The sequence below is a fragment of the Procambarus clarkii genome, chromosome 93, assembly GCF_040958095.1.
Source record: "Procambarus clarkii isolate CNS0578487 chromosome 93, FALCON_Pclarkii_2.0, whole genome shotgun sequence".
Taxonomy (NCBI): Eukaryota; Metazoa; Arthropoda; class Malacostraca; order Decapoda; family Cambaridae; genus Procambarus; species Procambarus clarkii.
In genome coordinates, this window is record NC_091242.1 from 16,892,044 (window position 1) to 16,917,576 (window position 25,533).

The window sequence follows — 25,533 nt, forward strand, 5'->3', positions numbered from 1 at the left end:
AAATATGCCAGTTACTGAAAGCGGCGGTGAGTCACATTTTGCCCAAACCCCCCTGCAGTTTTAGAAATATCCCAAACATCCCAAATTCGATACCGGAGCCATATTTTGGATCCAAATTCTGGCTCTCTGCACCTATTCGCAGTTTGAAAATCCGACTTTCTATACCAAAAATTAGCCAATTACTGAAAGCGGCGGTGGGTCACATTTTGCCCAAACCCCCCTGCAGTTTTCAAAATATCCCAAACATCCCAAATTCGATACCTGAGCCATATTTTGGACCCAAATTCTGGCTCTCTGCACCTATTCGCAGTTTGAAATTCCGACTTTTTTATACCAAAAATATGCCAATTACTGAAAGCGGCGGTGGGTCACATTTTGCCCAAACCCCCCTTCTGTTTTCAAAATATCCCAAACATCCCAAATTCGATACCTGAGCCATATTTTGACCCAAATTCTGGCTCTCTGCACCTATTCGCAGTTTGAAATTCCGGCTTTTTATACCAAAAATATGCCAATTACTGAAAGCGGCGGTGGGTCACATTTCGCCCAAACCCCCCTGCTGTTTTCAAAATATCCCAAACATCCCAAATTCGATACCTGAGCCATATTTTGGACCCAAATTCTGGCTCTCTGCACCTATTCGCAGTTTGAAATTCCCACTTTTTATACCAAAAATCTGCCAATTACTGAAAGCACCGGTGGGTAACATTTTGCCCAAACCCCCCTGCAGTTTTCAAAATATCCCAAACATCCCAAATTCAATACCTGAGCCATATTTTGGGCCCCAATTCTGGCTCTATGCACCTATTCGCAGTTTGAAATTCCTACTTTTTATACTGAAAATATACCAATTACTGAAAGCGGCGGTGGGTCACATTTTGCACAAACCCCCCTGCAGTTTTCAAAATATCCCAAACATCCCAAATCCGATACCTGAGCCACATTTTGGAGCCAAATTCTGGCTCTCTGCACGTATTCGCAGTTTGAAATTCCGACTTTTTATACCGAAAATATGCCAATTACTGATAGCGGCGGTGAGTCACATTTTGCCCAAACCCCCCTGCAGTTTTAAAAATATCCCAAACATCCCAAATTCGATACCGGAGCCATATTTTGGACCCAAATTCTGGCTCTCTGCACCTATTCGCAGTTTGAAAATCCGACTTTCTATACCAAAAATTAGCCAATTACTGAAAGCGGCGGTGGGTCACATTTTGCCCAAACCCCCCTGCAGTTTTCAAATTATCCCAAACATCCCAAATTCGATACCTGAGCCATATTTTGGACCCAAATTCTGGCTCTCTGCACCTATTCGCAGTTTGAAATTCCAACTTTTTATACCGAAAATATGCCAATTACTGAAAGCACCGGGGGGTCACATTTTGCCCAAAACCCCCCCGCAAGTTTTTAAAATATCCCAAACATCCCAAATTCGATACCTGAGCCATATTTTGGACCCAAATTTTGGCTCTCTGCACCTATTCGCAGTTTGAAATTCCGTCTTTTTATACCAAAAATCTGCCAATTACTGAAAGCACCGGTGGGTAACATTTTGCCCAAACCCCCCTGCAGTTTTCAAAATATCCCAAACATCCCAAATTCGATACCCGAGTCATATTTTGGACCCAAATTCTGGCTCTTTGCAGCTATTCGCAGTTTGAAATTCCTACTTTTTATACTGAAAATATACCAATTACTGAAAGCGGCGGTGGGTCACATTTAGCCCAAACCCCCCTGCAGTTTTCAAAATATCCCAAACATCCAAAATCCAATACCTGAGCCATATTTTGGAGCCAAATTCTGGCTCGATGCACGTATTCGCAGTTTGAAATTCCGACTTTTTATACCGAAAATATGCCAGTTACTGAAAGCGGCGGTGAGTCACATTTTGCCCAAACCCCCCTGCAGTTTTAGAAATATCCCAAACATCCCAAATTCGATACCGGAGCCATATTTTGGATCCAAATTCTGGCTCTCTGCACCTATTCGCAGTTTGAAAATCCGACTTTCTATACCAAAAATTAGCCAATTACTGAAAGCGGCGGTGGGTCACATTTTGCCCAAACCCCCCTGCAGTTTTCAAAATATCCCAAACATCCCAAATTCGATACCTGAGCCATATTTTGGACCCAAATTCTGGCTCTCTGCACCTATTCGCAGTTTGAAATTCCGACTTTTTTATACCAAAAATATGCCAATTACTGAAAGCGGCGGTGGGTCACATTTCGCCCAAACCCCCCTGCTGTTTTCAAAATATCCCAAACATCCCAAATTCGATACCTGAGCCATATTTTGGACCCAAATTTTGGCTCTCTGCACCTATTCGCAGTTTGAAATTCCGACTTTTTATACCAAAAATCTGCCAATTACTGAAAGCACCGGTGGGTAACATTTTGCCCAAACCCCCCTGCAGTTTTCAAAATATCCCAAACATCCCAAATTCGATACCTGAGCCATATTTTGGACCCAAATTCTGGCTCTCTGCACCTATTCGCAGTTTGAAATTCCGACTTTTTTATACCAAAAATATGCCAATTACTGAAAGCGGCGGTGGGTCACATTTCGCCCAAACCCCCCTGCTGTTTTCAAAATATCCCAAACATCCCAAATTCGATACCTGAGCCATATTTTGGACCCAAATTTTGGCTCTCTGCACTTATTCGCAGTTTGAAATTCCGACTTTTTATACCAAAAATCTGCCAATTACTGAAAGCACCGGTGGGTAACATTTTGCCCAAACCCCCCTGCAGTTTTCAAAATATCCCAAACATCCCAAATTCGATACCTGAGCCATATTTTGGACCCAAATTCTGGCTCTTTGCACCTATTCGCAGTTTGAAATTCCGACTTTTTATACCGAAAATATGCCAATTACTGAAAGCGGCGGTGGGTCACATTTTGCCCAAACCCCCCTTCTGTTTTCAAAATATCCCAAACATCCCAAATTCGATACCTGAGCCATAATTTGACCCAAATTCTGGCTCTCTGCACCTATTCGCAGTTTGAAATTCCGGCTTTTTATACCAAAAATATGCCAATTACTGAAAGCGGCGGTGGGTCACATTTCGCCCAAACCCCCCTGCTGTTTTCAAAATATCCATAACATCCCAAATTCGATATCTGAGCCATATTTTGGACCCAAATTCTGGCTCTCTGCACCTATTCGTAGTGTGAAATTCCGACTTTTTATACCAAAAAACTGCCAATTACTGAAAGCACCGGTGGGTCACATTTTGCCCAAACCCCCCCCCCCCTGCAGTTTTCAAAATATCCCAAACATCCCAAATTCGATACCTGAGCCATATTTTGGACCCAAATTCTGGCTCTCTGCACCTATTCGCAGTTTGAAATTCCGAATTTTTATACCAAAAATCTGCCAATTACTGAAAGCACCGGTGGGTAACATTTTGCCCAAACCCCCCTGCAGTTTTCAAAATATCCCAAACATCCCAAATTCGATACCTGAGCCATATTTTGGACCCAAATTCTGGCTCTCTGCACCTATTCGCAGTTTGAAATTCCCACTTTTTATACCAAAAATCTGCCAATTACTGAAAGCACCGGTGGGTAACATTTTGCCCAAACCCCCCTGCAGTTTTCAAAATATCCCAAACATCCCAAATCCGATACCTGAGCCATATTTTGGAGCCAAATTCTGGCTAATGCACATATTCTCAGTTTGAAATTACGACTTTTTATACCCAACATATGCCAAGTCCTGAAAGCGGCAGTGAGTCACATTTTGCACAAACTCTCTTGCAGTTTTCAAAATATCCCAAATATCCCAATTTTGAGGCCTGAGCCATATTTTGGAGCCAAACTCAGGCTCTCTGCACGTATTCGCAGTTTGAATTTACGACTTTTTATTTATACCCAACATATGCCAAGTACTGAAAGCGGCAGTGAGTCACATTTCGCACAAACTCCCCTGCAGTTTTCGAAATATCCCAAATATCCCAATTTCGAGGCCTGAGCCATATTTTGGAGCCAAATTCTGGCTCTCTGTACGTATTCGCAGTTTGAAATTACGAATTTTTAATACCCAACATATGCCAAGTACTGAAAGCGGCGTTTGGTCACATTTGTCCCAAACCCCCCCCCCCTTTAGTTTTCAAAATATCCCAAATATCCCAATTTCGAGGCCTGAGCCATATTTTGGAGCCAAATTCTGGCTCTCTGCACGTATTCGCAGTTTGAAATTACGACTTTTTATACCCAACATATGCCAAGTACTGAAAGCGGCAGTGAGTCACATTTTGCTCAAACTCGCCTGCAGTTTTCAAAATATCCCAAACATCCCACTTTCATGGCCTGAGCCATATCTTGGAGCCAAATTCAAGCTCTCTGCACGTATTCGCAGTTTGAAATTATGACTTTTTATACCCAACATATGCCAAGTTCTGTAAGCAGCGTTTGGTCATATTTGTCCCAAACCCCCCTGCAGTTTTCAAAATATCCCAAACTACCCAATTTCGAGGACTGAGCAATATTTTGGAGCCAAATTCTGGCTCTATGCACGTATTCGCAGTTTGAAATTACGACTTTTTATACCCAACATATGCCAAGTGTTGAAAGCGGCGTTTGGTTATATTTGTCCCAAACCTCCCTGCAGTTTTCAAAATATCCCAAACATCACAATATCGAGGCCTGAGCCATATTTTGGAGCCAAATTCTGGCTCTCTGCACTTATTCGCAGTTTGATATTACGATTTTTATACCCAACATATGCCAAGTACTGAAAGCGCCAGTGAGTCACATTTTGCACAAATTCCCCTGCAGTTTTCGAAATACCCCAAAAATCCCAATTTCGAGGCGAGAGCCATATTTTGGAGCCAAACTCCGGCTCTCTGCACGTATTCGCAGTTTGAAATTACGACTTTTTTATACCCAACATATGTCAAGTACTGAAAGCGGCAGAGAGTCACATTTCGCACAAACTCCCCTGCAGTTTTCGAAATATCCCAAATATCCCAATTTCGAGGCTTGAGCAATATTTTGGAGCCAAATTCTGGCTCATTGCACGTATTCGCAGTTTGAAATTACGACCTTTTTTATGCCCAACATATGCCAAGTACTGAATGCGGCGTTTGGTCACATTTTTCACAAACCGTCCCTGCAGTTTTCAAAATATCCCAAACATCCCAATTTCGAGAACTGAGCAATATTTTGGAGCCAAATTCTGGCTCTATGCACGTATTCGTGGTTTGAAATTACGACTTTTTATACCCAACATATGCCAAGTCCTGAAAGCAGCAGTGAGTCAAATTTTGCACAAACTCCCCTACAGTTGTCGATATATCCCAAATATCCCAATTTCGAGGCCTGAGCCATATTTTGGAGCCAACTTCTGGCTCTCTTCACGTATTCGCAGTATGAAATTACGAATTTTTTATACCCAACATATGCCAAGTGTTGAAAGCGGCGTTTGGTTATATTTGTCCCAAACCTCCCTGCAGTTTTCAAAATATCCCAAACATCACAATATCGAGGCCTGAGCCATATTTTGGAGCCAAATTCTGGGTCTCTGCACGTATTCGCAGTTTGATATTACGATTTTTATACCCAACATATGCCAAGTACTGAAAGCAGAAGTGAGTCACATTTTGCACAAACTCCCCCTGCAGTTTTCGAAATACCCCAAACATCCCAATTTCGTGGCGTGAGCAATATTTTGGAGCCAAATTCTGGCTCTATGCACGTATTCGCGGTTTGAAATTACGACATTTTGTACCCAACATATGCCAAGTCCTGAAAGCGGCAGTGAGTCACATTTCGCACAAACTCCCCTGCAGTTTTCAAAATATCCCAAACATCCCAATTTCGAGGCCTGAGCCATATTTTGTAGCCAAATTTTGGCTCTCTGCACGTATTCGCACTTTGAAATTACGACTTTTTATACCTAACATATACCACGTACTGAAAGCGGCATTTGGTCACATTTGTCCCAAACCTCCCAGCAGTTTTCAAAATATCCCAAACATCCCAATTTCGAGGACTGAGCCATGTTTTGGAGCCAAATTCTGGCTCTCTGCACGTATCCGCAGTTTGAAATTACGACTTTTTTATACCCTACATATACCAAGTACTGAAAGCGGCATTTGGTCAGATTTGTCTCAATCCTTCTTGCAGTTTTCAAAATATCTCAAACATCCCAATTTCGAGGCCTGATCCATATTTTGGAGCCAAATTCTAGCTCTCTGCACGTATTCGTAGTTTTAAATTGCGACTTTTTTATACCAACATATGCCAAGTACTGAAATCGGCGTTTTGTCAAATTTGTCCCAATTCCCCCTGCAGTTTTCAAAATATCCCAAACATCTCAATTTCGAGGCCTGAGCCATATTTTGGAGCCAAATTCTGGCTCTCTGCACGTATTCGTAGTTTGAAATTGCGAATTTTTTATACCCAACATATGCCAATTACTGAAAGCGGCGTTTGGTGACATTTGTCCCATACCCTCCTGCAGTTTTCAAAATATCCTAAACATCCCAATTTCGAGGCCTGAGCCGTATTTTGGAGCCAAATTCTGGCTCTATGCACGTATACGCAGTTTGAAATTACGACTTTTTTATACCCAACATATGCAAAGTACTGAAAGCGGCGTTAGGTGACATTTGTCCCATACCCTCCTGCAGTTTTCAAAATATCCTAAACATCCCAATTTCGAGGCCTGAGCCATATTTTGGAGCCAAATTCTGGCTCTCTGCACGTATTCACAGTTTTAAATTACGACTTTTTTATACCCAACATATGCAAAGTACTGAAAGCGGCGTTTGGTGACATTTGTCCCATACCCTCCTGCAGTTTTCAAAATATCCTAAACATCCCAATTTCGAGGCCTGAGCCGTATTTTGGAGCCAAATTCTGGCTCTATGCACGTATACGCAGTTTGAAATTACGACTTTTTATACCCAGCATATGTCAAGTCCTGATAGCGGCAGTGAGTCACATTTTGCACAAACTCCCCTGCAGTTTTGGAAACATCCCAAATATCCCAATTTCGAGGCCTGAGCTATATTTTGGAGCCAAATTCTGGCTCTACGCACGTATTCGCCGTTTGAAATTACGACTTTTTTATAGCCAACATGTGCCTAGTAATGAAAGCGGCGTTTGGTCACATATATCCCAAACCCCCCTGCAGTTTTCAAAATATCCCAAACATCCCAATTTCGAGGCCTGAGCCATATTTTGGAGCCAAATTCTGGCTCTCTGCACGTATTCTCAATTTGAAATTACGACTTTTTTATACCCAACATATGCGAATTACTGAAAGCGGCGTTTGGTGACATTTGTCCCAAACCCCACTGCAGTATTCAAAATATCCTAAACATCCCAATTTAGAGGCCTGAGCCGTATTTTGGAGCCAAATTTTGGCTCTATGCACGTATACGCAGTTTGAAATAACAACTTTTTATTCCCAACATATGCCAAGTCCTGATAGCGGCAGTGAGTCACATTTTGGACAAACTCCCCTGCAGTTTTCGAAATATCCCAAATATCCCAATTTCGAGGCCTGAGCTATATTTTGGAGCCAAATTCTGGCTTTCTGCACGTATTCGCCGTTTGAAATTACGACTATTTTATACCCAACATATGCCAAGTAATGAAAGCGGCGTTTGGTTACATCTGTCCCAAACCCCCCTGCAGTTTTCAAAATATCCCAAACATCCCAATTTCGAGGCCTGAGCCATATTTTGGAGCCAAGTTCTAGCTCTTTGCACGTATTCGCAGTTTGATATTACGATTTTTATACCCAACATATGCCAAGTGTTGAAAGCGGCGTTTGGTTATATTTGTCCCAAACCTCCCAGCAGTTTTCAAAATATCCCAAACATCACAATATCGAGGCCTGAGCCATATTTTGGAGCCAAGTTCTAGCTCTTTGCACGTATTCGCAGTTTGATATTACGATTTTTATACCCAACATATGCCAAGTACTGAAAGCGGTGTTTGGTCACATTTGTCCCAAACCTCCCCCCCCCTGCAGTTTTCAAAATATCCCAAACATCCCAATTTCGAGGCCTTAGCCATATTTTTGAGCCAAATTCTGGCTCTATGCACGTATTCGCGGTTTGAAATTACGACATTTTATACCCAACATATGCCAAGTCCTTTAAGTGGCAGTGAGTCACATTTCGCACGCGCTCCCCTGCAGTTTTCGAAATATTTCAAATATCCCAATTTAGAGGCCTGAGCAATATTTTGGCGCCAAATTTTGGCTCTCTGCACGTATTCAAAGTTTGAAATTACGACTTTTTATACCCAACTTATGCCAAGTACTGAAAGTGGCATTTGGTCAAATTTGTCCCAAACCTCCCTGCAGTTTTCGAAATATCCCAAATAACCCAATTAAGAGGCCTGAGCCATATTTTGGAGCCAAATTCTGGCTCTCTGCACGTATTCGCAGTTTGAAATTACGACTTTTTATACCCAACATATACCAAGTACTGAAAGCGGCATTTGGTCACATTTGTCCCAAACCTCCCAGCAGTTTTCAAAATATCCCAAACATCCCAATTTCGAGGCCTGAGCCATATTTTGGAGCCAAATTCTGGCTCTCTGCACGTATTCGTAGTTTGAAATTGCGAATTTTTTATACCCAACATATGCCAATTACTGAAAGCGGCGTTTGGTGACATTTGTCCCACAACCTCCTGCAGTTTTCAAAATATCCTAAACATCCCAATTTCGAGGCCTGAGCCGTATTTTGGAGCCAAATTCTGGCTCTTTGCACGTATACGCAGTTTGAAATTACGACTTTTTTATACCCAACATATGCAAAGTACTGAAAGCGCCGTTTGGTGACATTTGTCCCATACCCTCCTGCAGTTTTCAAAATATCCTAAACATCCCAATTTCGAGGCCTGAGCCATATTTTGGAGCCAAATTCTGGCTCTCTGCACGTATTCGCGGTTTGAAATTACGACATTTTATACCCAACATATGCCAAGTCCTTAAAGTGGCAGAGAGTCACATTTCGCACAAGCTCCCCTGCAGTTTTCGAAATATCTCAAATATCCCAATTTAGAGGCCTGAGCAATATTTTGGCGCCAAATTTTGGCTCTCTGCACGTATTCAAAGTTTGAAATTACGACTTTTTATACCCAACTTATGCCAAGTACTGAAAGTGGCATTTGGTCAAATTTGTCCCAAACCTCCCTGCAGTTTTCGAAATATCCCAAATAACCCAATTAAGAGGCCTGAGCCATATTTTGGAGCCAAATTCTGGCTCTCTGCACGTATTCGCAGTTTGAAATTACGACTTTTTATACCCAACATATACCAAGTACTGAAAGCGGCATTTGGTCACATTTGTCCCAAACCTCCCAGCAGTTTTCAAAATATCCTAAACATCCCAATTTCGAGGCCTGAGCCATATTTTGGAGCCAAATTCTGGCTCTATGCACGTATTCGCGGTTTGAAATTACGACTTTTTATACCCAACATATGCCAAGTCCTGAAAGCAGCAGTGAGTCAAATTTTGCACAAACTCCCCTGCAGTTTTCAAAATATCCCAAATATCAAAATTTCGAGGCCTGAGCCATATTTTGGAGCCAAATTCTGGCTCTCTGCACATATTCGCAGTTTGAAATTACGAATTTTTTATACCCAACATATGCCAAGTACTGAAAGCGGTGTTTGGTCACATTTGTCCCAAACGCACCCCTGCAGTTTTCAAAATATCCCAAACATCCCAATTTCGAGGCCTTAGCCATATTTTGGAGCCAAATTCTGGCTCTATGCACGTATTCGCGGTTTGAAATTACGACATTTTATACCCAACATATGCCAAGTCCTGAAAGTGGCAGTGAGTCACATTTCGCACAAGCTCCCCTGCAGTTTTCGAAATATCTCAAATATCCCAATTTAGAGGCCTGAGCAATATTTTGGCGCCAAATTTTGGCTCTCTGCACGTATTCAAAGTTTGAAATTACGACTTTTTATACCCAACTTATGCCAAGTACTGAAAGTGGCATTTGGTCAAATTTGTCCCAAACCTCCCTGCAGTTTTCAAAATATCCAAAACATCCCAATTTCGAGGCCTGAGCCATATTTTAGAGCCAAATTCTGGCTCTCTGCACGTATTCGAAGTTTGAAATTACGACTTTTTATACCCAACATATGCTAAGTCCTGAAAGCGGGAGTTAGTCACATTTTGCACAAACTCTATTGCAGTTTTCGAAATATCCCAAACATCCCAATTTCGAGGCATGAGCCATATTTTGGAGCCAAATTTTATCTCTCTGCACGTATTCGCAGTTTGAAATTACGACTTTTTATACCCAACATATGCTAAGTCCTGAAAGCGGGAGTTAGTCACATTTTGCACAAACTCCCTTGCAGTTTTCGAAATATCCCAAATATCCCAATTTCGAGGCCTGAGCCGTATTTTGGAGCCAAATTCTGGCTCTCTGCACGTATTCGCAGTTTGAAATTACGACTTTTTATACCCAACTTATGCCAAGTACTGAACGCGGCGTTTGGTCACATTTGTCCAAAACCCCCCCTGCAGTTTTCAAAATATCCCAAACATCCCAATTTCGAGGCCTTAGCCATATTTTGGAGCCAAATTCTTGCACCATGCACGTATTCGTGGTTTGAAATTACGACATTTTATACCCAACATATGCTAAGTCCTGAAAGCGGCAGTGAGTCACATTTTGCACAAACTCTATTGCAGTTTTCGAAATATCCCAAATATCCCAATTTCGAGGCATGAGCCATATTTTGGAGCCAAATTTTGGCACTCTGCACGTATTCGCAGTTTGAAATAACGACTTTTTATACCCAACATACGCCAAATACTGAAAGCGGCAGTGAGTCACATTTTGCTCAAACTCCCCTGCAGTTTTTAAAATATCCCAAACATCCCACTTTCAAGGCTTGAGCCATATTTTGGAGCCAAATTCAAGCTCTCTGCACGTATTCACAGTTTGAAATTACTACTTTTTATACCCAACATATGCCAAGTTCTGTAAGCAGCGTTTGGTCATATTTGTCCCAAACCCCCCTGCAGTTTTCAAAATATCCCAAACTACCCAATTTCGAGGACTGAGCAATATTTTGGAGCCAAATTCTGGCTCTATGCACGTATTCGCAGTATGAAATTACGAATTTTTTATACCCAACATATGCCAAGTGTTGAAAGCGGCGTTTGGTTATATTTGTCCCAAACCTCCCAGCAGTTTTCAAAATATCCCAAACATCACAATATCGAGGCCTGAGCCATATTTTGGAGCCAAGATCTAGCTCTCTGCACGTAATCGCAGTTTGATATTACGATTTTTATACCCAACATATGCCAAGTACTGAAAGCGGCAGTGAGTCACATTTTGCACAAACTCCCCTGCAGTTTTCGAAATATCCCAAATATCCCAAATTCGAGGCCTGAGCCGTATTTTGGAGCCAAATTCTGGCTCTCTGCACGTATTCGCAGTTTGAAATTACAACTTTTTTATACCCAAAATATACCAAGTGCTGAAAGTGGCGTTTGGTCACATTTGTCCCAAACCCCCCATGCAGTTTTCAAAATATCCCAAATATCCCAAATTCGAGGCCTGAGCCGTATTTTGGAGCCAAATTCTGGCTCTCTGCACGTATTCGCAGTTTGAAATTACAACTTTTTTATACCCAAAATATACCAAGTGCTGAAAGTGGCGTTTGGTCACATTTTTCCAAAACCCCCCCTGCAGTTTTCAAAATATTCCAAACATCCCAATTTCGAGGCCTGAGCCATATTTTGGAGCCAAATTCTGGCCCTATGCACGTATTCGCGGTTTGAAATTACGGAATTTTATACCCAACATATGCCAAGTACTGAAAGCGGCAGTGAGTCACATTTCGCACAAGCTCCCATGCAGTTTTCGAAATATCTCAAATATACTAATTTTGAGGCCTGAGCTATATTTTGGAGCCAAATTCTGGCTCTCTGCACGTATTCGCAGTTTGAAAATAAGATTTTTTTATACCCAACATATGCCAAGTACTGAAAGCCGCGTTTGGTTACATTTGTCCATAACTTCCCTGCAGTTTTCAAAATATCCCAAACATCACAATATCGAGGCCTGAGCCATGTTTTGGAGCTAAATTCTGGCTCTCTGAACGTATTCGCAGTTTGATATTACGATTTTTATACCCAAAATATGCCAAGTACTGAAAGCGGCAGTGAGTCACATTTCGCACAAACTCCCCTGCAGTTTTCGAAATATCCCAAATATCCCAATATCGAGGCCTGAGCCATATTTTGGAGTCAAATTCTGGCTCTCTGCACGTATTCGAAGTTTGAAATTACGACTTTTTTTACCCAACATATGCCAAGTACCGAAAGTGGCATTTGGTCAAATTTGTCCCAAACCTCCCTGCAGTTTTCAAAATATCCCAAAAATCCCAATTTCGAGTCCTGAGGCGTATTTTGGAGACAAATTCTGGCTCTCTGCACATATTCGCAGTTTGAAATTACCACTTTTTTATACCCAACATATGCCAAGTACTGAAAGCGGCAATTGGTCACATTTGTCTCAATCCACCCGGCATTTTTCAAAATATCCCAAACATCCCAATTTCGAGGCCTGAGCCATATTTTGGAGCCAAATTCTGGCTCTCTGCACGTATTCGCAGTTTGAAATTACGACTTTTTTATACCCAACATATGCCAAGTACAGATCGCGGCGTTTGGTCACATTTGTCCAAAACCCCCCCTGCAGTTTTCAAAATATCCCAAACATCCCAATTTTGAGGCCTGAGCCATATTTTGGAGCCAAATTCTGGCTCTCTGCACGTATTCGCAGTTTGAAATTACGACTTTTTTCCCCAACATATGCCAAGTCCTGAAAGCGGCAGTAAGTCACATTTTGCACAAACTCCCCTGCAGTTTTCAAAATATCCCAAACATCCCAATTTCGAGGCATGAGCTATAATTTGGAGCCAAATTTTGGCTCTCTGCACATATTCGCAGTTTGAAATTACGAATATCCCAATTTCGATGCCTGAGCCATATTTTGGAGCCAAATTCTGGCTCCCTGCACGTATTCGCAGTTTGAAATTACGACTTTTTTATACCCAACATATGCCAAGTACTGATTGCGGCGTTTGGTCACTATTGTCCAAAACCCCCCCTGCAGTTTTCAAAATATTCCAAACATCCCAATTTCGAGGCCTGACCCGTATTTTGGAGCCAAATTCTGGCTCTATGCACGTATTCGTGGTTTGAAATTACGACATTTTATACCCAACATATGCCAAGTCCTGAAAGCGGCAGTGATTCACATTTCGCACAAACTCCCCTGCAGTTTTCGAAATATCCCAAATATTCCAATTTTCAGGCCTGAGCTATATTTCGGAGCCAAGTTCTGGCTCTCTGCACGTATTCACAGTTTGAAATTACGACTTTTTATACCCAACATATGCCAAGTTCTGAAAGCGGTGTTTGGTCATATTTGTCCCAAAGCCCACTGAGGTTTTCAAATTATCCCAAACATCCCAATTTCGAGGACTGAGCACTATTTTGGAGCCAAATTCTGGCTCTATGCACGTATTCGCAGTTTGAAATAACGACTTTTTATACCCAACATATGCCAAGAACTGAAAGCAGCAGTGAGTCACATTTTGCACAAACTCCCCTGCAGTTTTCAAAATTACCCAAATATCCCAATTTCGAGGCCTGAGCCATGTTTTGGAGCCAAATTCTTGCTCTCTGCACGTATTGGCAGTTTGAAATTGCGACTTTTTTATACCCAACATATGCCAAGTACGGAAAGCGGCGTTTGGTCACATTTGTCCTAAACCTCCCTGCAGTTTTCAAAATATCCCAAACATCTCAATATCGAGACCTGAGCCATATTTTGGAGCCAACGTTTGGCTCTCTGCACGAATTCACAGTTTGATATTACGACGTTTTATACCCAACATTTGCCAAGTACTGAAAGTGGCAGTGAGTCACATTATGCGCAAACTCCCCTGCAGTTTTCGAAATATCCCAAATATCCCAATTTTAAGGCCTGATACTTATTTTGGAGCCAAATTCTGGCTCTCTGCACGTATTCGCAGTTTGAAATTACGACTTTTTTATACCCAACATATACCAAGTACTGAAAGTGGCAGTGAGTCACATTATGCGCAAACTCCCCTGCAGTTTTCGAAATATCCCAAATATCCCAATTTTAAGGCCTGATACTTATTTTGGAGCCAAATTCTGGCTCTCTGCACGTATTCGCAGTTTGAAATTACGACTTTTTTATACCCAACATATACCAAGTACTGAAAGTGGCAGTGTGTCACATTTTGCGCAAACTCCCCTGCAGTTTTCGAAATATCCCAAATATCCCAATTTTAAGGCCTGATACTTATTTTGGAGCCAAATTCTGGCTCTCTGCACGTATTCGCAGTGTGAAATTACGACTTTTTATACCCAACATATGCCAAGTCCTGAAAGCGGCAGTGAATCACATTTCGCACAAACTCCCCTGCAGTTTTCGAAATATCCCAAATATCCCAATTTTAAGGCCTGATACTTATTTTGGAGCCAAATTCTGGCTCTCTGCACGTATTCGCAGTTTGAAATTACGACTTTTTTATACCCAACATATACCAAGTACTGAAAGCGGCGTTTGGTCAAATTTGTCCCAAACCCCCCCCCCCCTGCAGTTTTCAAAATATCCCAAATATCCAAATTTCGACGCCTGAGCCATACTTTGGAGCCAAATTCTGGCTCTCTGCACTTATTCGCAGTTTGAAATTACGACATTTTATACCCAACATATGCCAAGTCCTGAAAGCGGCAGTGATTCACATTTCGCACAAACTCCCCTGCAGTTTTCAAAATATCCCAAACATCTCAATTTCGAGGCCTGAGCCATATTTTGGAGCCAAATTCTGGTTCTCTGCACGTATTCGCAGTTTGAAATTCCTCTTGGAGTTGGAGTTGGAGGGTTTTTGGATTTGGAATGAGGGAAGAGGCGGGCTGGATGAGGCAGTTTATGTCTTTGGAAATATTTGTAATCATTTTATTTAGAGATGAGTGTGAGCAGAAATGACACACTATAGTAGTAATTTATAGTGAAGATAATAATGTATTTTCCAAATGAGAAAAAATTATGCGAGGCGAAAACTGGCATAATACATGCCAGATAAAAGTAGGTTGGCAACAACTCCTCAATAAAAGATTTGGTTGTGGAGGAGATTCCCGCCCGAAGGTCGGCCATCTTGGCGCGCAGATTGAACGCCCCTGGCTGGACTTTCTTTCCACACCTCGCCTGGGGCTTGTCATGTTCACAGAAAATGGTACCATCCGTTTTCTATGTGCGGCGGCTGGGACGCCAGAGAGGGGAGGTAAACAAGAGAGCGTACAGGACGCCCGCCAAGCTTGGTAGCTACTAGTCATGTAATCATATTAAGTATTAAAGTCAGTAACCAAGTCATGACTTTACATCAACCCTACAACCAAGACTTCCTCAGTAACACACAAACACCACATTGGCGACGAGGATGAACTGTGAACGCAGGTATTATTGTGACTCGTCGTCTGCACATGATCCAGTAATTGGTTCCGCAAATCCACAACCCAGTTACCAAACCAGTATTTACCCAGGTATTTCCTAAATCTAAACTTATCTTCATTTAAAGCCTTATCAATAACTCCCTTGTTATGCCCATTCATCCACTTGTACACTTCAATCATGTCACGTTAAGGTTTTTCCAACATCTCTTCATATGTAAGCTTTCTAATTTGCGGGATTAACTTTGTCATCCTAACTGACGTGTTCTAGTGAATTATGTCCATTCATTATGTGTATGGCGACCAAAACTGAACGGCATAATGTAAATGGGGCCTAAAAACAATACGTTAATAAACCCAGCCGACTTATTGCTAACTCTTCTATAAATAAATCTATGGGAAAGAAAAGCTCTCAGCCTGCTAACAAGAGTGTACAAATCCACAAGGGCCGGGACGAGGATTCGAACCTGCGTCCGAGAGCATCCCAGACGCTGCCGTAATCGACTGAGCTACGACATGGTCAAAAGGAGTTGAAACCGAAGATCTACTGAACTTACTGGATCCTGCAGCCTCTCCGAGGCACAAACCAGTGTTAGTGTAACAAGAATGTGAAGTTGACTACGTCCATCTAGTTCCACCCGCTCCTCCCCAGAACTAGTTGTTAAATAAGCACTTTACCTTGACTCCTCTGATCCAACACTTGTCCACACGTGCCACACTCCTGAAAAAATATTTTTTACATATATTAAGGGCAAGTATAAGTAATTATTAAAATAAGGCACCAAACCAGGAAGGCTATGTAGCACCAGGGTAAGTATAAACAGTTTATTTCAAATACAATCGAGTAGGAAAATACAATTATGAATTTCAAGAACACTGGAACCAATCACTGGAAAAGGTGAAATTGCAATGGAGATTAATTAAAGATTGTATCAACAATAGCGAGTAGGCAAGACTGATAAGACTGCAATAGCCTAACGGAGTACATTTTTGTCTCCGACTCATGAGGCTATGGTTAAGCATCAATGTTCTTTTAAAGTTACATAGAAACACATTATCTTATTACGGTCTTCCACTAAAAACAAACCTTTAGCTAACCTTAGATAAACGTACTGTGTATTATTAATTTATTTAGCTGTTTATTGGCCTAAATTATATAAATAACATGCTTAAAACCTCTTAAGTACAGTATATGTTCTCTGAGCACCAAACCAACGTTATTTTGCCTAGTAGATTACATTGTCAAAAAGGACCATTTACAGGTGAAACCATTTCATATCGCAGAGTAAACAAGATGGAAACAATTATCTTCCACACTTATTTGCACAATTACCATCCTGATATGACCACTCCATCGCCCCAGTCGTTAACACACTAAGTGCAGGCGATGAGTCACAATAACGTGGCTGAAGTAGTTTGACCAGGCCACACACTAGCAGGTGAAGGGATGACGACGTTTCGGTCCATCCTGGACCATTCTCAAGTCGACTTGAGAATGGTCCAGGACCGAAACGTCGTTGTCAACACACTAAACAATCTAGGGTGACTTGTTGCTAAACATTACAAGTCACCTTTACCTTAGCTACAAAACACGTTGTGCATATTATCACACTACCTTTAATGTCATAATGCAGCAGTTTGCGCGCTCAAAATACAGATAGACAAAATTCTCAGGAACCATAGGGGAACCTTTGACAAGCCGCCGGCTTCCTGTTGCCGTAGAGGGCACTATGGAGAAATGGTGGCCCTCTGGTAAATTTAAGTCAATATTACCTAGGAGTTATGATGTACCAACCATTGAACATCTGGGACTCACAGTTAATATGAAAACAATCCTTAAGAATAGTTAAACGAATCTTTGACTTAAACGAACAACATTGAATATTCAACTGTACGAGTCTCTGTTGTGGTCCCATCTGGCCTACTGTGTCCTAATATGGAAACCTCACTTCAAAAACACATCAATGATTTTCAGCTTTGGAGAAAGTTCAAGACAGCAACAACAATCATGCCAGAACTTGTTCAACTGTCATTACCACGAACTTTGAAGGACTAACACTATAAATGTTTAAATTGTTATAGATTTAGATAGATTACCCTATAAATTTTCCTAGAAATTACCTACTTAATATTATCTGTTAAATTAAGGACCTGCCCGAAGTGCTATGCGTACTAGTGGCTTTACAAGAATGTAAACACACAGGGCTATGTACTCCTTGTCACCTGTCCTCTTAAAAATAGCGTCGCTTTTGGCCGTTTACCCGTAAGGCCGAATATGGACGTAATTTGGAAATGAAAACAAAATGAAAATAAATTTGGGCTTTTTTTTTCAACAACAATAAGTTAAGGGTCCTCTGGTAGGTTAGGTGGGCAGGAAATTCTCATAAAGTTTCAAAACGTTATGAAAAATGTTAATGGAAAGAATCCTCTTCTAAGCTGGCCGAGTAAGCCGGACGACTCAAACAGAAAACGGAACCGTGCGTCACTTTTGTGAGTCGATTTCATTTCAAATTACGTCCAAATTTGGCCATAGTGCCGCGCATACCAGCCAAAAGTGACGTTAGTTTTAAGAGGACGGGTTGATCAGAAACCCAATATAACTTGTAGTTATATAAATAAATAAATAACAGCCGAGGCCTTTGTAATACTGACCAAGTTGGAGGTCATTAATACAGACCACTTCTCTAAAATATCATATTTGACACAGGCTGGACAACAGCTTCAAGCTCAACAAGCCACAATGTAACACAGAAAATAGATGTGTTGTTTCCCCCATAGGATTATTAACCCATGAACCCGCTTAACCACTCAAGTCGTAAATGCCGAGTCATTCCTCTTGTTCACAATATACACAAGACAAATCCTCAATAAAATAAGGGTGGAGGGAGTAGGAAGGCTGACCTTTGACAAGGTGCCGCCGTCCTGTCCCCGTCGAGGCCACTGTAGATGGTGGCCCTTAGGTCAATTCATCATAGGAGCCCTTCTCCTTCCATCATTCTGAATCATGCTCATCGTACTAACCTGCACCCCCTCAATCCCCCCCCCCCCCCCCACCATCTTCACACAATCTGTGGCCAACATTTCTCGTTTCATTCAGATTTTCATCAAAATATGTAGAAGATTTCTCTTTGGGTTGTTTTAAGGGGCCTGACAGCCGAGTTGAGAGTGCTCCGGATTCGTAATCCTGAGGTTCCGGGGTCGATCCCCGGTGGAGGCTGAAACAAATGGACACTTTCTTTCACCCTGATGACCCTGTATACCTATCAGTAAATAAGTACCTGGGAGTTAGACAGCTGCTATGGGCTGTTTCCTGGGGATGTGTAAGAAAAAGAAGGCCTGGTCGAGGACAGGGCCGCGGGGGATGCTAAGCCCTGAAATCATCTCAAGATAACCTTAAGATTGCTGGCTAACTACTGGCATGGCTATTAAGGCCACCACAAGCGCCCCTAATGACTTAACTAGCGGGTACACCTATGGCTGCCACCTGACAATCTCCTCTATATTTTGTCTAAATACATAAAATATACAAAATAATAACGAATAACAACATGAAGTACACACCCCGAACAATGCTTTCTTTATTATGATTGATTAATGATATCTGTAACACATTTATTTTTTGCTCACTGGTAATCAACGTGACCCTTGCCAGGCGGCGGCTGGTCGACAACTGAGCCACACGTTAAGAAGCGGGACTCCCAGACGCGCCACTCACCCTTACTTCACTATAATATCTAAACTGTCAACCTCTAATACAGTTAAGCATCTGACCACCAGAGGGGCTAATGCTCCCCTGTTATTACGCCATCCATATAATGATTGTTCTCATTATTCATTGTTGCAACGTTTAAATACATTCAACACTGTAGTGACAATGTCAGACCTCGAAGGAAGAATTGAAACACCCTTCTTTAGATGTATTATTAATTACGAAAATACTTAAGGAAATTCCTGTTTCAATTCTTCCTTCGTGGTCTGACACTGTCGTCACCATTTTCATCACGTGTTAATTGTCTTGTGATTTACACGCAGATTTTGTAGTGTATATACGACAACTTCAGGAAAGTAATGAGTAGCGGATTTAGTCTAAACAATAATATATGCGCTTTGTTTTTAGTGCCAAATTATCTGGCAAATATACATTTAGAGATGTAGCTCAATCCTTCCTGTAGCCCAATCTTTCCTGTAGCCCAATCCTTCTTGTAGCCCAATCCTTCCTGTAGACCAATCCTTCCTGTAGCTCAATCCTTCCTGTAGCCCAATCTTTCCTGTAGCCCAATCCTTCTTGTAGACCAATCCTTCCTGTAGCCCAATCCTTCCTGTAGCCCAATCCTTCCTTCCAAATCTGATTTGTATTATAATATTATTGGAGGTGTTGTGGTTTCTGTTCTAGGTTCAGGATTGTACCTGGTCCAGGTGTCATCTTATGTTGCGTTTATTTCTTTGTTGCTATATCCATTGTTCACCAACACTTCAGTTAACTTTCAAACTCCCTACTGACGTTGCTCCATTCTGAGCAGTGGGTAAGGGCTCGACGAATATAAGTGTTTAGAACACTGGCTTTGTGTCTTTGGAAGCACTCACTCCTACTGTTTAGGCATAATCCTATGTTTGTAGGCTTAGTATATACGCTACTGCTTAGAGATGCTCCTGTTAAATTGTGTGTTTATTTGTCTACTTATACTGAATCCTTTTAAAGTGTGTCCTTATCTGTCATTTGCATCAAACTTCATCCCTCCTACTGACCTGTTTGGTAGTGAGTTCTGCTAATCGTGGATTGCTGTTACGTAGCTCATTTAGCTTCATAATAGTTGGATGGCAGAAATAAAAAGGCTTCAATTAAACAGAGCAGAAATTTATGAGAATGATGTTCAAAAATACCAAATAGTTATTATTTTATCTGTAGAAAACGATGTCTTACAGACAGGGTAAAAAAAAAATGAATGTAATGAAACATCATTTACATGGCGAGAGCCAGAGGCTCCCTGGAGCTATCCAGGCTGATATGGATGTACTAGATTTTGGCATCAGTCAGTGTGAATGGAGTTCTACTGAATTACAATCTCTCAGCAAATGAACTTTTTTTCACCCTCATTGTTTGCTGTGATCGCCAACATGGTATTTAGAAAAAGTTGATCTGCTGCTGACCTCTTGCTAAATCTCTCCACTAAGTGACATTAGACACTGGATGAATCATAGATCAGCAGTGTTGTTGATCTAAATATAGCAGGTGCATCTGAGTGGGTCTGGATTAGTAGGAAAGCATCACGCACTAGCCCCAGTCACCATTCTGCAATATAAAAAAAATCCCCCATGCTTTCCACATCACTTTTTTATACCCAACATATGCCAAGTTCTGAAAGCGGCGGTTGGTCACATTTGTCCCAATCCCCACTACAGTTTTCAAAATATCCCAAACATCTCAATTTTGAGGCCTGAGCCATACTTTCGAGCCAAATTCTGGCTCTCTGCACGTATTCCCAGTTTGAAATTACGACTTTTTATACCCAACATATGCCAAGTACTGAAAGCGGCAGTGAGTCATATTTTGCACAAACTCCCCTGCAGCTTTCAAAATATCCGAAATATTCCAATTTCGAGGCCTGAGCCATATTTTGGAGCCAAATTCTGGCTCTCTGCACGTATTCGCAGTTTTAAATTACGACTTTTTTATACCCAACACATGCGAAGTACTGAAAGCGGCGTTTGGTGACATTTGACCCAAACCTCCCTGCAGTTTTCAAAATATCCTAAACATCCCAATTTCGAGGCCTGAGCCGTATTTTCGAGCCAAATTCTGGCTCTATGCACGTATACGCAGTTTGAAATTACGACTTTTTATACCCAGCATATGCCAAGTCCTGATAGCGGCAGTGAGTCACATTTTGCACAAACTCCCCTGCAGTTTTGGAAACATCCCAAATATCAAAATTTCGAGGCCTGAGCTATATTTTGGAGCCAAATTCTGGCTCTCTGCACGTATTTTCAGTTTGAAATTACGACTTTTTTATACCCAACATATGCGAAGTACTGAAAGCGGCGTTTGGTGACATTTGTCCCAAACCCCACTGCAGTTTTCAAAATATCCTAAACATCCCAATTTAGAGGCCTGAGCCGTATTGTGGAGCCAAATTCTCGCTCTCTGCACGTATTCGCAGTTTTAAATTACGACTTTTTTATACCCAACACATGCGAAGTACTGAAAGCGGCGTTTGGTGACATTTGACCCAAACCTCCCTGCAGTTTTCAAAATATCCTAAACATCCCAATTTCGAGGCCTGAGCCGTATTTTGGAGCCAAATTCTGGCTCTATGCACGTATACGCAGTTTGAAATTACGACTTTTTATACCCAGCATATGCAAAGTCCTGATAGCGGCAGTGAGTCACATTTTGGACAAACTCCCCTGCAGTTTTCGAAATATCCCAAATATCCCAATTTCGAGGCCTGAGCTATATTTTGGAGCCAAATTCTGGCTCTCTGCACGTATTCTCAGTTTGAAATTACGACTATTTTATACCCAACATATGCCAAGTAATGAAAGCGCCGTTTGGACACATATGTCCGAAACCCCCCTGCAGTTTTCAAAATATCCCAAACATCCCAATTTCGAGGCCTGAGCCATATTGTGGAGCCAAATTCTCGCTCTCTGCACGTATTCGCAGTTTGAAATTACGACTTTATATACCCAACACATTCCAAGTACTGAAAGCGATGATTGGTCACATTTGTCCCAAACCTCCCTGCAGTTTTCAAAATATCTCAAATATCCTAATTTCGAGGCCTGAGCCATATTATACAGCCAAATTCTGGATCTCTGCACATATTCACAGTTTGAAATTACGACTTTTTATACCCAACATATGCCAAGTACTGAAAGCGGCGTTTGGTTACATCTGTCCCAAACCTCCCTACAGTTTACAAAATATCCCAAACATCCCAATTTCGAGGCCTGAGCCATATTTTGGAGCCAAATACATGCTCTTTGCACGTATTCGCAGTTTGAAATTACGACTTTTTATACCCAACATATGCCAAGTTCTGAAAGCGGCGTTTGGTCATATTTTTCCAAAACCCCCCTGCAGTTTTCAAAATATCCCAAACATCCCAATTTCGAGGCCTGAGCCGTATTTTGGAGCCATATTCTGGCTCTATGCACGTATTCGCAGTTTGAAATTACGACTTTTTATACCCAACATATGCCAAGTCCTGAAAGCGGCAGTGAGTGACATTTTGCACAAACTCCCCTGCAGTTTTCGAAATATCCCAAATAACCCAATTAAGAGGCCTGAGCCATATTTTGGAGCCAAATTCTGGCTCTCTGCACGTATTCGCAGTTTGAAATTACGACTTTTTATACCCAACATATACCAAGTACTGAAAGCGGCATTTGGTCACATTTGTCCCATACCTCCCAGCAGTTTTCAAAATATCCCAAACATCCCAATTTCGAGGCCTGAGCCATATTTTGGAGCCAAATTCTGGCTCTCTGCACGTATTCGTAGTTTGAAATTGCGAATTTTTTATACCCAACATATGCAACCCGTTCTCGCAAATTTAATAAGTCAATATTGACTTATTAAATATGTGCATAGGTGACATACTTAACATAATAGATACCCTTAAAAAGATTCCTAGAAAACACCGACCTTACCTAACCTTGTTAGTATCTTAAGATAAGCATCTTATTGCTTCGTAATTACAATTATTACCTAACCTATAATAGGTATAGGTTAAGTAATAATTGTAATTACGAAGCAATAAGATGCTTATCTTAAGATACTAACAAGGTTAGGTAAGGTCGGTGCTTTCTATGAATCTTTTTAGGGGTATCTATTATGTTTAGTATATCACCTATGCACGTAGTTGATAAGTCAATATTGACTTTACGAATTTGCGAGAACGGGTTGACATATGCCAATTACTGAAAGCGGCGTTTGGTGACATTTGTCCCATACCCTCCTGCAGTTTTCCAAATATCCTAAACATCCCAATTTCGAGGCCTGAGCCGTATTTTGGAGCCAAATTCTGGCTCTATGCACGTATACGCAGTTTGAAATTACGACTTTTTATACCCAGCATATGCCAAGTCCTGATAGCGGCAGTGAGTCACATTTTGCACAAACTCCCCTGCAGTTTTGGAAACATCCCAAATATCCCAATTTCGAGGCCTGAGCTATATTTTGGAGCCAAATTCTGGCTCTACGCACGTATTCGCCGTTTGAAATTACGACTTTTTTATAGCCAACATGTGCCTAGTAATGAAAGCGGCGTTTGGTCACATATATCCCAAACCCCCCTGCAGTTTTCAAAATATCCCAAACATCCCAATTTCGAGGCCTGAGCCATATTTTGGAGCCAAATTCTGGCTCTCTGCACGTATTCTCAGTTTGAAATTACGACTTTTTTATACCCAACATATGCGAATTACTGAAAGCGGCGTTTGGTGACATTTGTCCCAAACCCCACTGCAGTTTTCAAAATATCCTAAACATCCCAATTTAGAGGCCTGAGCCGTATTTTGGAGCCAAATTTTGGCTCTATGCACGTATACGCAGTTTGAAATAACGACTTTTTATTCCCAACATATGCCAAGTCCTGATAGCGGCAGTGAGTCACATTTTGGACAAACTCCCCTGCAGTTTTCGAAATATCCCAAATATCCCAATTTCGAGGCCTGAGCTATATTTTGGAGCCAAATTCTGGCTTTCTGCACGTATTCGCCGTTTGAAATTACGACTATTTTATACCCAACATATGCCAAGTAATGAAAGCGGCGTTTGGTTACATCTGTCCCAAACCCCCCTGCAGTTTTCAAAATATCCCAAACATCCCAATTTCGAGGCCTTAGCCATATTTTGGAGCCAAATTCTTGCTCCATGCACGTATTCGTGGTTTGAAATTACGACATTTTATACCCAACATATGCTAAGTCCTGAAAGCGGCAGTGAGTCACATTTTGCACAAACTCTATTGCAGTTTTCGAAATATCCCAAATATCCCAATTTCGAGGCATGAGCCATATTTTGGAGCCAAATTTTGGCTCTCTGCACGTATTCGCAGTTTGAAATAACGACTTTTTATACCCAACATATGCCAAGTTCTGTAAGCAGCGTTTGGTCATATTTGTCCCAAACCCCCCTGCAGTTTTCAAAATATCCCAAACTACCCAATTTCGAGGACTGAGCAATATTTTGGAGCCAAATTCTGGCTCTATGCACGTATTCGCAGTATGAAATTACGAATTTTTTATACCCAACATATGCCAAGTGTTGAAAGCGGCGTTTGGTTATATTTGTCCCAAACCTCCCAGCAGTTTTCAAAATATCCCAAACATCACAATATCGAGGCCTGAGCCATATTTTGGAGCCAAGTTCTAGCTCTCTGCACGTAATCGCAGTTTGATATTACGATTTTTATACCCAACATATGCCAAGTACTGAAAGCGGCAGTGAGTCAAATTTTGCACAAACTCCATTGCAGTTTTCGAAATATCCCAAATATCCCAATTTCGAGGCCTGAGCCGTATTTTGGAGCCAAATTCTGGCTCTCTGCACGTATTCGCAGTTTGAAATTACAACTTTTTTATACCCAACATATGCCAAGTACTGAACGCGGCGTTTGGTCACATTTGTCCAAAACCCCCCCTGCAGTTTTCAAAATATCCCAAACATCCCAATTTCGAGGCCTGACCCATATTTTGGAGCCAAATTCTGGCTCTATGCACGTATTCGCGGTTTGAAATTACGGCATTTTATACCCAACATATGCCAAGTCCTGAAAGTGGCAGTGAGTCACATTTCGCACAAGCTCCCCTGCAGTTTTCGAAATATCTCAAATATCCCAATTTAGAGGCCTGAGCAATATTTTGGAGCCAAATTTTGGCTCTCTGCGCGTATTCAAAGTTTGAAATTACGACTTTTTATACCCAACTTATGCCAAGTACTGAAAGTGGCATTTGGTCAAATTTGTCCCAAACCTCCCTGCAGTTTTCAAAATATCCCAAACATCCCAATTTCGAGGCCTGAGCTATATTTTGGA

The 25,533-nt window shown here is 41.5% G+C and overlaps 1 protein-coding gene across 3 annotated transcripts in view; it reads right to left on the reverse strand.

Annotated features, from left to right (window-relative positions):
* Positions 1-25,533, reverse strand: part of LOC138359761 (uncharacterized) — a 140,973-nt gene that overhangs the window by 106,426 nt on the left and 9,014 nt on the right. For 2 of the 3 annotated variants that reach the window (XR_011226061.1, XR_011226060.1), the window contains exon 3: positions 16,172-16,214. Coding sequence is in view for 1 of the 3 variants with exons in the window: in XM_069319424.1 (XP_069175525.1) it covers positions 16,172-16,214; positions 20,240-20,299 (103 nt within the window). In the remaining 2 variants the exon portion in view is untranslated. Of the gene's footprint in view, positions 1-16,171; positions 16,215-20,239; positions 20,384-25,533 lie in introns of those variants that run through there. The other variant, XM_069319424.1, reaches the window with a different exon arrangement.